At 45.1% G+C, this 13994-nt stretch overlaps 1 protein-coding gene and 1 long non-coding RNA gene across 13 annotated transcripts in view; one reads left to right on the top strand and one right to left on the bottom strand.

Annotated features, from left to right (window-relative positions):
* The window catches only part of PTPRU (protein tyrosine phosphatase receptor type U), a 462898-nt gene that overhangs the window by 93524 nt on the left and 355380 nt on the right, over positions 1-13994 (bottom strand). For all 12 annotated transcript variants that reach the window (XM_053267787.1, XM_053267777.1, XM_053267779.1 and 9 more), the window contains 2 exons: positions 10977-11134; positions 119-309 (listed from right to left, as the gene is read on the bottom strand). In XM_053267787.1, the coding sequence (XP_053123762.1) occupies positions 119-309; positions 10977-11134 (349 nt within the window). The remainder of the gene's footprint in view (positions 1-118; positions 310-10976; positions 11135-13994) is intronic.
* The window catches only part of LOC128332947 (uncharacterized), a 44538-nt gene that overhangs the window by 19808 nt on the left and 10736 nt on the right, over positions 1-13994 (top strand). The gene's annotated exons all lie outside the window — the stretch shown is intronic.

The following is a 13994-nucleotide window of genomic DNA, read 5'->3' as shown; positions in this document are numbered from 1 at the left end:
AGGGGCTACTCCGTATTGGCTTATTCCAAGCCAGTATGAAGAGAACCAGGAAGGAGTGTGTTTCACACATCACTATCAAGGATTAAGAAGTAGGCATGGTCTAGGGCCAAATTCTCACCTCATACTCTTGCTTGAAGCCATAGCCTTCTGCAGTCTTCATCTGGTTGATGTGCTGGAGGAGATCAGCAACACGGACAGCGGGGTGGAGCTGCCCAGTATGATAGGGGGAGCCTTTGCGCCCACATTGCCGCCGAGGGGAACCCCCTAACAAGCTGCTGGACTCATTGACAACACTGCTGCGCTGGTCACCTGGGAATAATGGAACAAGGTGTAATAGAAAGGTAGGAAGGAAATCCAGAGAACAACCGAGAGATTGACAAAGGTCTATCTATGATGTTATATGGGTAACATTATGGCCATTACATGGATACAAGGCATGCTGGGAATTATATACCACTTGCTTATCTGAGCTCTATGGAGGATACCAATGCCAGATTTTGGCACAAACTAAGTAAGCTACGTAGCCACCTAAAGACGCAGCGGGGAAATGACTTGACCAGCAAGCCAGAGATTGCTGGTTCAAAGCCCCGCTGGTATGTTTCCCAGACTATGTTTCCCAGACTGGACGGTTTTGTAAAACGCCCAGAGACGTAAGTTTTGGGCAGTATAAAAATATGTCAAAAACAAACAAACAAACACCTATATCAGGCAGCAGCAATATAGGGAGGTGCTGAAAGGCATCATCTCTTACTGCATGGGAGGAAGCAATAGATATAGATAGATATTTTATTTATGACCCATGGTCAGCTTAGAAAACAATTTTTAAAAGGTAGAATAAAGAAATCCTACAAAAGGTTAACAGTTGCTAGAAAATAATAAAACATCAGTCACATACAGTACCAATCAAATACTTAACTAGCAATTGCTAACAATAAATATAAATATAAACTAAAAATTCAGGAAGAACATACGCATGAAATAAAAAACTGACATAACCACATAGCATTAGAGCAAAACTTTGCCACCTTATATGTAATGGATGGAGATTGATCTGCCAAAAGATAAGAGACACAAAAATCTTCTGAGCATCCTGGAAAGGGTGCCAGATGAGGAGATATCAAGGAGCGTCTTAACTCTCTGTAAAACAGACAACGGAGCAATACATGTTGGATGGTTTCAATCTCCCTATAACCACAAGGGCAGATTCTATCTTCCCTGGGTATACTCTTTATTCTCCCCGCCAGCACAGCCGACGGGAGCAGGTCATACCTTGCTCTAAAAAAAGCCCTCAGATAGCGCGGGTTCTCTAGGGTATACAGATAAGTAGTGGGACCCCTGACAGCAGTGCATAAACCCAGCCTCCTTCTCGAACATTCTGGGATCATAAAAAGCTCGTGTTGATTTTCAGTATCCAGGATTCTCTGCTTCAGAGCCTGTAGAGCTTGATTATGGCTCAACAAAACCAGATAATCCATGGAAAATCCCAATGAAAGAATTTTAGCATGGATTGCCCGGGCCCAAGAAGATTGAAAACTATCAGCCAAAATCGCCAAAATCCATCCTTGAGGAAAGAGGTTTATCCTAAGCCAAAATGCTAGGATCAGCATCCAGGCTCTAGCCTCAATTCTCAGAATACCCAGATCAAATCTCAACGTCACAGAAGGAGCACATCTTGGTGCTCTTAGTATTGCCCTAAGGAATTTATTTTGCACAGCTTCCAGAGGTTTATAAGAAAGATAGGGGCCGAACTGTGCACCATACAGTAACTGACTCCTATTTTTGGCTGCAAACAGCTTGAGAGCTGCCGGTATGATCTCTCCTCCTGGGAGGAAGCAATGGTAAACCCCTCCTGCATTCTACAAAAGAAAACCACATGGCTCTGTTGTCACCAGGAGTCGACACCAACTCGATAGCACACTTTACCTTTAAGTAAGCTTCATCTTAGGCTCTCACATTACAAGGGGCCTCCGGAGACCAAAAAATGACTAAGCTTTTCATTATTGGTTGGAAAATGACAGAAAAAAGACTCTTAGGACCTCATTACTCTAAGACAAAAATATACGTATATGGCTACACCATTATATTGAGTTTATAAATCTGTGCAGAAATAGCCATAAATTCTATAAAAACTTTATTCAACCAGGGCCTGGTTTAGACCAATGTTTGCCATCACAGTTACAGGCAACATTTGCCTCTTCAGACAAATTGTTGCAGGGGACGAATCATTGCAGGAGAGTGACAGCAGGAGGGAGGGCACTCCCTCAACTCCTGCCTGTGGCTTCCAGCAGCATCTGGTAGGCCACTGTGTGAAACGGGATGCTGGACTAGATGGACCTTGGGCCTGATCCAGCAGACCTGTTCTTATGAATGCAGCTGCCATGTGAGCAATGGGGCGAGGCGGTGGGTGAGTGACAGGCCAGGGTGGGCTATCTGACCCATTTGGTAACATTATGGGCCCTTTCAAGCTTGACATAGCTTAGGGCCTCAGCATGTCATAACGTGGCCCTGGAGGATACAGATGTAAGAAGTAAGGCCTAAGCTATCTCGTGTAAGGCCTCTATCTATCTATCTATCTATCTATCTATCTATCTATCTATCTATCTCTAAATCGAATAGAATAAAATAAAAATAAATAGCGCTGTAGGGATGTGCATGAACTGAAGTTCATGCATTAGTTCAGAGCCAAACCGATTTGGCGCCACAGGGAGGAAAGTGGCAAGCAGGATCTTTTTTAAATAGAGGAGAACAGGTCCTTACCTGCTCTCTGCCACTGCATGCAGCTTCCTGCTGCGAGGAGGCTGCCCCCAAGAAGCTGGCATGCACATGGCATCTGCGCACGTGCCATTTGCAGGGTCAACGTGGTTGCGTGGTCAGCACTGTTCAGGGGCGTAACTATAATAGGGCAAGGGGAGACAGTTGTCTGGGGGCCAAATGCCTTGGGGGGCCTGCCAGAGGCAAGTCACGTGACCAACTCCCCCAGCCACGCACCTGCCTGGGCTTCCTTCAGTTGTATTCATCCTCCGAAATTGATGTGAGCGTTAAGACCTGGAGCTACCAGAACAGCATGGCTTTCTCTACTACCATCAAATTGCATCGTCCACAATTTACAAAACCTTTTAAAAAATAATTTAGGATGATGTTCTATTGTGGCACATCTCTTGGCCCTTGTGGCTGGGGATGATGTGGGCTGTAGTCCAACAACATCTAGAGACCCAGGTATGGGAATACCTGGGATATGGGTTAAACACTACCTGCTTTTCACAGCTTACGGCCCAATCACACATGATTATGAAGAACATTTATATACTGCTCCTTAAGTAGCTGACATATCAAAAGGTATGAGCCCTCTTTTAAGAGCTCTATGGGGAAAGTGCTGGGAAGGGCTACACTTCCCAGCACTCCATGTATGCCTTCCAAGATGGTGCAGGGGTTCAAGCGGGCTTGGTTTTCCTTCAAGAGGACCCCCTGGCACTGGGCAAAGCACAACACAAAACTACATGGTGAGAATGGTTGTCTCCAAATGGTACCGGGGGGGCTGTATAGAGGAGTCACCCTATGAAACTGATTGCCAGGAAATCTAGGACTGACAAAAGGAAGTATTTTTTCCCACCCAACACACAATTAATCTATGGAATTCTCTGCCACGGGGCGTGCTGATCAGGGGCGGAGGGAGCCCAGAGGAGGCCTGGGTCCTGCCACCACCTCAGCCCCCCTACCCTCTTCTCTCTTAGAGAAAAGACAAGCATGTCTCCCTCCAGGAGTGAGTATTGGGGTTTTTTGTTGTCAAGAGAATATGGAATATTCTCCAGCCAGTCTGGGCTTTTTCTGAGGACCAACCCAGAAATTCTTGTGGAAATGTTAGCATTAGCCAAAAAACATTCTAAAGCCATATTTTTAGAATATTAATGGCCATGTTCACAAATGCAGTTTCCTTCGTGGGATCATGTATTGCTGCCTGTGATAATGGCAGTAATTAGATGATTCTGATGTCACGGGGGTCCACTCAAATTGAGTGGAATTGTCTAAACATCCATCTCAGAGAGATGGACCAGGGCTTTTAAGCCAGCTGTACAAAGAAGGAACAGCTTTCCCAAGGCCAAATGGGTTATGCGCCCTTCTGATCAGCACAAATTTAACCTGAAAAATATGTGCCCCGTACCCCACCAACCCCAGCTCTACACTGACAACCACTAACCCAAATGAAAATCTCTAATTCACCCATTGGCACACACTGAAACGACGGGAAGAAATTCATCCCAATGGTACATATATACGTGGGAGCAATCAATCTGGAAGCAACTAATCACCTCCTCAAAAATAGATCCATCTTGATCTTCAAACTGTTGCCAGCAATGACTGTCTCTCTGCTACTACTGTGGCAGACAAGTATGCCCAAAATTAGCTTGGGTGTAGACTTGATATCACTCCAGGGCCATTAAGAAGCCATGGGCGAAACTCCCCCTTTCTGATAGCAGGTGCCAGGTCTGCCCTGCTGCATTCAAACATGGATGGGCAGCGGCCAAGAGCAGAATCTCCTCTCTCGTGTGTGCCGGTATAAAATTAGAAACAAGCCTCTGTGTGTGTGTGTGTGTGTGTGTGTGTGTGTGTGTGTGTGTGAGAGAGAGAGAGAGAGAGAGAGAGAGAGAGAGAGAGAGAGAGAGAGAGAGAGAGAGAGAGAGAGAGATTTTTTTTTAAAAAGACCGCAGACCCTCTGGGCACATACTTCAGATAATTCCTTTTTTTCTGCAGACCCCCACCCCCGCCTGCCCAAGAACAAGGTTAAATCCACTGCCAGCAAAAGCAGGTGCCATTGCAGCCCCTTCAAAAGATGTAAAACAATTGCTGTGGATTTGGGCTGAAAGCACTCAGATGCTCACAGAAGGAACTGCTCATACAAACTGGTCTTGTTAAGAGCACAATAGTGCAGTCACTAAAATAAAACAGGACTCCTCCACAGACATATAAAAGAGGAAAACTCTTGCCCTCTGGGCTTCTATTATCTGCTAGACAATGGTAGGAACCATCTTAATCTTGTCGTCTGTAGAGGAAGATGTGAGCAAGGCAGCAATTTGAAGCTGCACTAACAGATGTTATTAGCATATGGCTGAAACTGGGGCAAAGGAAGAATTACTTTACAACTAAATCAGCATCGAAATGCATTTGCCAGATGAAATTATCAGTCTCAGCCCAGCCTGATGGCTCTGCCTCTTTTAACTCATCTCTCAGGCTGAATGTTCAGGTGCAATCAAAAGTCAAGGGCAGCAGACCAATGCTGGGTGAAGGTAGAGGGAAATGTAAAACAAATACGATTTTATTTTAATCTCCGTGGCAGAGCAATCTGTTTGCATGCAGAAAGTCCCAGGTTCACTACCTGGAATCTCATAGGAACATAAGAAGCTGCCTTCTACCGAGTCAGACCATGGGTCCATTTAGTTCAGAATTGTCTACACAGACTGCCAGCAGCTTCTTGAAGGTTGCAGGCAGGAGTCTCTCTCAGCCCTATCTTGGAGACGCTGCCAGGGAGGGAACTTGGAACCTTCTGATGCTCTTCCAAGTGCGGCTCCATCCCCTAAGGGGAATCTCTTGCAATGCTCACACATGTAGTCTCCCATTCAAATGCAAAGCAGGGCAAACTCTGCTTAGCAAAGGGGACCATTCATGCTTGCTACCACAAGACCTGCTCTCTGTCTTCAGGTAGGGCTGGGAGAGAGAGACTCTTGACAGGAGTCTGACAGGAACATCAGGAATGTTGGGTTTCCAACGTGACCCGACCTGACGCAACAATTTGGTGGTGGGTGGATGTCGGCCCTCCCGACAGTTTTTCTGTCAGTCAGATTGGATTTGACTTTTTTTCTGGTGCACAGTCCTGGTATCCATTGTATACCAACATGATGCCACATTGGCTTTCACTTTTGTTTCCAAAACATTTTCATAAAAAGAGGACCGGCCCTAATTCGGAAGATCAAGGCATTCTGTCTCCGACAGCAGATTTTGAGCTACCATTAAGGAGGTGTGAGCCAGCTCACTGTGCCAGCTCGTTTCGAGCGGTCAGAACGGGACTGACCCCTGGTTCAAAGAACCAGCTCAGGGGGTATACTTGTAGGGGGAAATCCAGCAAGGATTCCCCTTTACAAGTAAAGGGCATTCCGTAGAGTAAATGTGGGTGGAGAGAAAAGGTAGCCTTTACCTTTAAAATTTAGGCAGTGGAGACACTGGAGGGGCTCCTCCCATACACACATCCCTGCCAGTCTCCCAAATGACAGCCTGGGCCATTTTTGTGACCTCTGTGCATGAGCAGAATCCGGACCGGACCCAGTTCAGCCAAGCCTGGACTGGGTCCATTCGAATCCGGTCCAGATTTGAACAGAACCGATCTCATGCCCGGTTTGCACATCCCTAGCTATCATCAAAAGGCCATATTGTCAATCCCTTAGCTTAGTATTATATTTTTACTACTGTGCAGTGTGCTACTTGGATTTTTTGTTTCAGGCACCAAAATGTCTTGGGCCATCTTTGAGTATAAAAAATGCTTTTGAAAGAGATAGTGACAAGTCATACCAGGCTCCAAGCTGACAACCTGAGGCGGCCATGACACTGTGTAACCCTTACATAGACAACAAGCCATTTCACTATATTAGTCTTGAAATTTTCCAGATGCTTCCTGGAGCATTTTAATAAGCTGGCTTTGCTGTTGGTTCTAAATAAGTAGCTTTCAAATTTGACACGCAGAGGCAATCTACAGTAGGGATGGGCTGAAATCCCACAGAATCAAAAAACCGATGTGAGCCCTGCCAATTTCAGTATCCTTTGCTCCGCCAATCCCAAATACCCGCAGGAATCCCCTCAAGCACTTGGCAGGAAGCAACTGCCAGACAGCATGGCAGCTGCCTCTGTGAATACTGCCTCTCCAAGATACCATGGACCAGAGGCCAAATGTACTCAGTATGGCTTCTTATAGTTGGCCATATTCAAGATGGCAGCTCCAATGCTCTATTACTCTGAACTAGTGGTGGGCAGAGGTGTAGTGGAGGGGGAACATGCAGGGAGAGAGCAATGGTACTTTTCGGCTTCTCTGGCTGTTGGGGTGGGCATGGCCATGGGGGGTGTCATGGAGAGCGCCTTCTGAATTTGTGACATCAGTAGTGATGGGCAAACTTCACCTGGCTTACTGTAGTTTGCAATTGGGTCATCATAGGAAGCTGCCTTGTACTGAGTCAGGGCATCGGTCCGTCTAGCTCAGTACTGTCTACACTGACTGGTAGTGGCTCTCCAAGGTTTCAGGCAGGAGTCTCTCTCAGCCCTACCTGGAGATGCTAGGGACCAAACCTCAGGCCTTCTGCATGCAAAGCAGATGCTCTTCCACTGAGGGGATTCCCTGAGGGGAATCACACTACAGTGTTCACATGTAGTCTCCCATCCAGATGCAAACCAAGTCAAACTCTGCTTAGCAAAGGGGACAATTCATGCTCACTACCACAAAACCAGGTCTTCTCCCATAGGGATCAAAGTCAATTTCAAACTCATGGGGAAACAAACAAAACAGTGCTTTTCTGAGCGTTCTCTGCAAACGCTCAGAATTGGAGATAATTTCCAAATCATACTGAGGGAGCTCTGCCAATCATTAGATCTAAACATTGCAGTTCCAACCTAACAACAAGTCTACCTATAATTCCCTTTGTGTGGAAGTGTATGTATGTTTGCCTTTGCTTTCTGTACCATTGTGCAAAGGATTGTAGCCCAGAAGAAGAGTGTTTGTTTTGCATGTAGAAGAACCCAGCTGCAGTTGCTGGCATAAACCATCGCCAGTGGGCTGCGCAACTTCAGCCCTCAAGACGACATTGGACTCCAACAACAACTACTACTACTACTTATATACCGCTTTTCGACAAAAGTTTCCAAAGCAGTTTACATAGAGAAATAATAAATAAGATGGCTCCCTGTCCCTAAAGGGCTCACACTCTAAAAAGAAACATAAGATAGACACCAGCAACAGTCACTGGAGGTACTGTGCTGGGGGTGGATAAGGCCAGTTACTCTCCCCCTGATAAATAAAGAGAATCACCACATTTAAAAGGTGCTTCTTTGCCCAGTTAGCAGGGGTCAACTCCCCTTATTCCTCATGATTGGCCACTGCAACTGGGGATGATGAGAGTTCAAAAACAGCTGGACAGCCAAAGTTGTGCAGCCCTGATGTAAGCAATACAAGAGGACCTCGTTACTTGCGGATTCAACATCTGCAGTTTCGTGTATCAGCAGTCGTGTAATTGACACCCAGCCTCAGTATATGCGGGGAAAACTGGGCGGGGGACGGTTAAATTCATGTTTCTGTGGCTTGGGGGTGGCCAGAAATGGCCTTGGAGGTCATTTCTGGCCACCATTTTGTGGCTCTTTTTAAAAGGGGGGGATCCTACTTTTTTTTGCCCCCAAGAGGTGGAATTTAGTCTCTTGTGGGGCATTGCTGGAGCACTGGGGACCCATGGAGCATGGTAGGGCACTTTACTTGGCTTTCTGTGTGTTTTAACCTGTTTTTTGCCCCTTCAGAACCTAACCCCCAGATTTCCATCAACCCCCACGAATACCAAGGTCCTCCTGTACTGAGCTAGATGGACCAATGGTCTGGCTTGGTATAAAAGAGCTTCTTATGTAATCTCCAGCCACATTTAGGGAGATGCTGTTCTATCAAACAGACTACTTACAAGCATGAGGCAAACTAAATGAACCCTTGCCATACACATGTCTGCACCCCCCTGTGTATGATGCTCCATTGGCCCAAGGCAGATGCTAGAAGAGTTTGCCCAGAATGCCAGCTGTTATTTGCAGCTTGGCTTGGGGCACTTAATTGTGAATGTGAATCACAATTCAGTGGGCACGCTGTGCTCAGAACAATGCACCCTGCAGCAACGTCTGGAGCATGAGACCATGAAGTGCTCAAGGGTGATGGACTGTCCCACAACCTGAAACTCGCTGGGATGCTCTCAGTTTGGGGAAGGATGGAGAAGTGTAACAGTTAATTAGATCTTTGGCTGAGGCTTATCTAGACACATAGGAACACAGGAAGCTGCCTTATACTGAGGCAGACCATTGGCTCATTTAGCTTGGGCCATAATAATTAAGACCGATTGATTCTTTTCTGCCCACCACACCTCTTGCCTTGAGTATCCTTCTTAATTAGGAAGCTGCCTTATACCATTGGTCCATCTAGCTTAGTAATGTCTATACTGACTGAAGGCAGCTTCTTCAGGGTTTCAGGCAGGAGTCTCTCCCAGCTCTACCTGGAACTCTGGTACTGGAAATTCTGGTACTGGAAATGCCAGCAAGTAAAACTGGACCGGGGAGTAAAACTGGACCTTCCTCATGCAAGCAGATGCTCTGCTGCTGAGCTATGGCCCCATCCCTGAGTGGAATATCAGACACTGCACAGTGCTCATATGTAATCACCCATCCAAATGCAAACCAGGATGGGCTCTGCTTAGCAAAGGGCACAATGCATCCTCGCTACTGCAAGACTGGCTCTCCACCTCAGAAGGCTCTAGGTTCAAACTTTGGCATCTCAAGGTAGGGTTTATTTATTTAACATATTTGTATACTGCCTAAAACCTATGTCTCTGGGTGGTTTATAATAAAACCATTGTGAAAAACTCCTGCCTGAAACTTTGGAGAGACACTGCCAGTCAATGTAGACCACAGTTTCTTAACCTTGGGCCCTCAGATATTGTTGGACTACAACTCCCAGAATCCCCAAGCAAAAGTCATTGCAGCTGAGGATTCTGGAAGTTGTAGTTCAACAACATCTGGGGGCCCAAGGTTAAGAAACCCTGATGTAGACAACACTGAGCTGGAAAGACCAAATGGTTTGACTTGGTATAAGGAGGCTTCCTATGTCTCCTATTTATTCCAGTTTTAGATCTAGATATGTTTTTCTGATCATTTAACATCCAGACTACAGTAGTCACTCCTTGGTGCAGGTCCAGACCCAGGAATGTTGTGGTGAGGAAGCCTAAGAGGATTGGGTATCACTGTGGAAGAGCCAATAACAAATACAGATGGTCTGATAGGTTAAAAATTACTTATAATGATGCCAATTTGCCCTTTTAAGGGGTGATTCATGAGTGGGGAGCGGGGCTCAAAATGCAGATTTCCCTAGCTTGAAAGCAACAAACCCTATGATCAGGACATGGAGTTATGTGAACATGCTTACATGCGGCCTTTTTGCCCCAAAGTATCATTTTCAGTAGAGATGTGCATGAAATGAAATTTTCAATTAATTTTGAATTTGAATCAAATTCTGAAAATTCATTTTTAATTTTAATCAAATTTGAATCTAGTCCAAAAATTCAATTCTAATTTGAACTGATTCAACCAGTCAGGGGGCCTGAATGGTTTAAAAAGGGTGTCAAACTGCTGTTGAATCAAATTTGAATTAAATTGCCCTTTTAAGGGGTGATTCAATTTCAATTTGAATCACTCAAATCGCCCAGGTTGAAGTTTAATTGATTTGAAATTAGGCACATCCCTAATTTTCAGCTTAGAGTCAGACCCTATCCAACCCTGGCTAAGTATCTTTCCAGTGGTTGTTGCTGGCATCTACCTTGTGTTTCTTTTTTAGATTCTGAGTCCTTTGGGGACAGGAAACCATCTCATTTATTTATCATTGACTTTTCTATGTCAAACTCTTTTGGAAATTTTTGAGGAAAAGCAATATATAAATGTTAGTAATAGTAGACATGAACATAGGAAGCTGTCTTGTGAGCCCTACTCTTTTTACACCAAACTCTCTGCTACACAAGAAGGATGCAAAAGCACATTAATAAGAGGTCACTCCTGCTGCATTTATGACTTGCAATAATGGTGAAATGGGCTGAAATAGAAGCGAAATGCATTTTGTGATTAAGCATAAAATTCTATTGCCCTATGCTGAAAAGAGAGGATAGGATTAAAAACCAATGCACTCACCGTACGTGCTTGCTTAGACCTACCTCTGTTGCTGTAGTTGTGTGTCTCCATGAAGGACAAGCCCAGCCTCTCATCTTCCTGGAGGGTACTCTGGTCTGTGAAGCTCCGGTCAATGGCATTCATCATGTGCGTCTTCTCGTTGCGGTAGTTGATGGTAGCTTTTGTCATGTTGACAGGTTTCCTAGTGCAAAGTTGCAAGGAAGGAAAGCAGGCACACGTTACCTAACAACTCCCTTTGATGGTACCCCCTACAAGTAGGCTTCTGCAACCACAAAGTGATTAGTAGCATATTTCACAAAAGCAATTTTTATGTTGCCAAAGATGCACATTATACTATCGTCAAGTTGTTGCTGCCCAGTTGTTCAATGCGTGCAAATCACTTCTACACTATAAAAAGGTTCAGAACTAACTGAGCTTCCCACCATTGTGTTCACAAACTGAGTTGATTCCGTACGTTAAATAGGAAGTTGCTTTATACCAAGTCAGACCACGGATTCATCTAGCTCAGCAGTGTCAACCCTGACTGGCAGTGGCTCTCCAAGGTTTCAGGAAGGAGTCTCTTCTAGCCATACCCGGAGATGCTGCCAGGGAGTGAACTTGTGACCTTCTGCATGCAAGCAGAAGCTCTCCCACTAAGCTATGGCCCGATCCCCAACATAGGAACTTAGGAAGTTGCCTTAGACAGTCAGACCATTAGACCATCTAGCTTAGTATTGCCTACATTGACTGACATTTCCAAGGTTCCAGAAAGGAGTCTCTTCCAATCAGGAGATACCAGAGAGTGAACCTGGGTCCTTCTGCAAGAAAACAGATGCTCTGCCACTGAGCTACAGCCCAATCCCCTAAGGGGAGTATCTTACAACAAACAGTGCTCACATCTAGTCACCCATCTAAATGCAAACCAAGGCAGGACCTGCTTAGCAAGAGGGAAAATTCATACCTGCTACCACAAGATCTGCTCTCCTCCCCAATTAATGTTACCCCTTAAAGATTTATTGATTAAGTTTTCTGCCCAAGGAACCCAAGACAGTATACATATTTGTGAGTGTGTCCCATTTTTGGTGTTCTTCACTGTAAGGCCCAGGGACCAGTGGTGGCTCCTATCAACCTGAAGTGCAGCTTCTGACTAAATGTTTATTAGGCTTGTGCAAAGCTTAATATGAATATTCCACACAGCAACCTTGGCGCCATGCAAAGGTAACAGTTCCCAGTGCTGCACTTTGCCTAGGATTAGTGGGGTTCCTTTTTAAGGGAAACAACCCTATTGAGCCCCAGTGCCATCTTGGTTGGTGCTTACAGAACTCTGGGAAATGTAGTCTTTTCCAGTACTTTCCCCATAGAGATCTATAAGGAAAGCACTGGGAAAGACTGCACTTCCCAGCACTCCATGCACACTTTCCAAGATGGCGCTGAAGCTCAACAGGGGGAAAAGGCTGTGAACCAGGATCATTTCCTCTAGCCTCCTCTAGAGGAAGATGGCCACAACCCCTTCCACTATGAATATGACAAATATTTATATACAAGTTTTCAAGAAAAGCAGTTTAGAAAGAAGTTTTAAACCCAAAGTTTTAAACCCAAAGCGGTTTAGAAAGAAAGAAAGAAAGAAAGAAAGAAAGAAAGAAAGAAAGAAAGAAAGAAAGAAAGAAAGAAAGACACACAAACAAATAAAATGGCTCTCTGTCCCCAAAGAATTCACAATCTAAAAAAGAAACATAAGATATACACCAGTAACAGCCACTGGAGGGGTACTGGACTGCTGGGGATGGATAGGGCCAGTTGCTCTCCCCCTGCTAAATAAAGAGACTCATACAACAACAAAATATTTATATACCACTTTTCAACACAAGTTTCCAAAGCGGTGTACACAGAGAAATAATAACTTTCATAACTTTATAAAATCATAACTTTAAAAAGGTGCCTCTTGGCTCAGTTAGCAAATATAACCCTTATAATGACTGACATGATGAAGAAAGGTACTCAGAGTAGCATCATTGAAATTAAAAGGACAGGTTAGGCAATTCCTATTTTGTCCATGTAACTTCAATGGCACTACTTTCAGTACTTTTCCACATTGTGTTAACCAATTTCATGTTATTTACCTTTCCCCCCGAAAACACTCGCAATCATGGAGTTGGTGGGTGATAAGGTAATAAAAGTCAGTGAGTAGAGCACGGGTGACCACGTAAACATCCCTCCTCCTTTTGCCACCACACCAGACACATCCTTGAGGGAGCCTTGTGCAGGGGGGCTTCACATACAGGAGGGGGGCCTCGCAGCTGAGCAGTCCGGGTGCCCAAATTACCTAAGTGCGCCCCTGGCTATAACTATGAATGGTGGTGGGGAGGGGGTGAATGACAGCTCAAGGGTGGGACTTCCTACTCACCTTCAGAGTTTTATGTTCTGCCAGTGGTGGTCTGAATGAGGCTATTATTGGAATAAGTCAGACCATTGATCCGAACTGTCTACACAGACTGGCAGCGGCTTCTCCAAGATTGCAGGCAGGAGTCTCTCTTGGCCCTATCTTGGAGATGCTGCCAGGGAGGGAACTTGGAACCCTCTGCTCTTACCAGAGTGGCCCCATCCTCTAAGGAGAATATTTTACAGTGCTCAAACATGTAGTCTCCCATTCAAATGCAAACCAGGGTGGTCCCTGCTTAGCAAAGGGGACAATTCATGTTTGCTACCACAAGAGCAGCTCTTCTCCTTCTCAAACTGGTATGTTTATCTGGCTGCACGAGTGGTTACAAGGCTAAGCTGGGGACTTTATGTTTGTTGAGCACTTTTCACGGTGCTGGTCTTTCCCTGCTTTCTTATGCTGTTTTTAGCAATGCATGTTTTTACAGCACAATACTTCAAAGTTTATTCTCTCTGCTTTGAGTGTTGGGTCTAAGGAAGAAACACAGCCTATGAATGTTAAAAACAAACAACACTGTTAGGATTCAAGTGCTGAAAATGGCTTCCCTTTACAAGGAGAAGCAAAGTCCTACCAAAGAAGACAAGGACAAAATGGCTGCCTCCAAATCCAGCCCTGAAGAAACAGG

Source organism: Hemicordylus capensis, chromosome 7 (genome assembly GCF_027244095.1).
Source record: "Hemicordylus capensis ecotype Gifberg chromosome 7, rHemCap1.1.pri, whole genome shotgun sequence".
In the NCBI taxonomy this organism is placed as follows: domain Eukaryota; kingdom Metazoa; phylum Chordata; class Lepidosauria; order Squamata; family Cordylidae; genus Hemicordylus; species Hemicordylus capensis.
The sequence above is the reverse complement of the archived record's forward strand: the minus strand, read 5'-3'. Positions and strand labels throughout refer to the sequence as shown.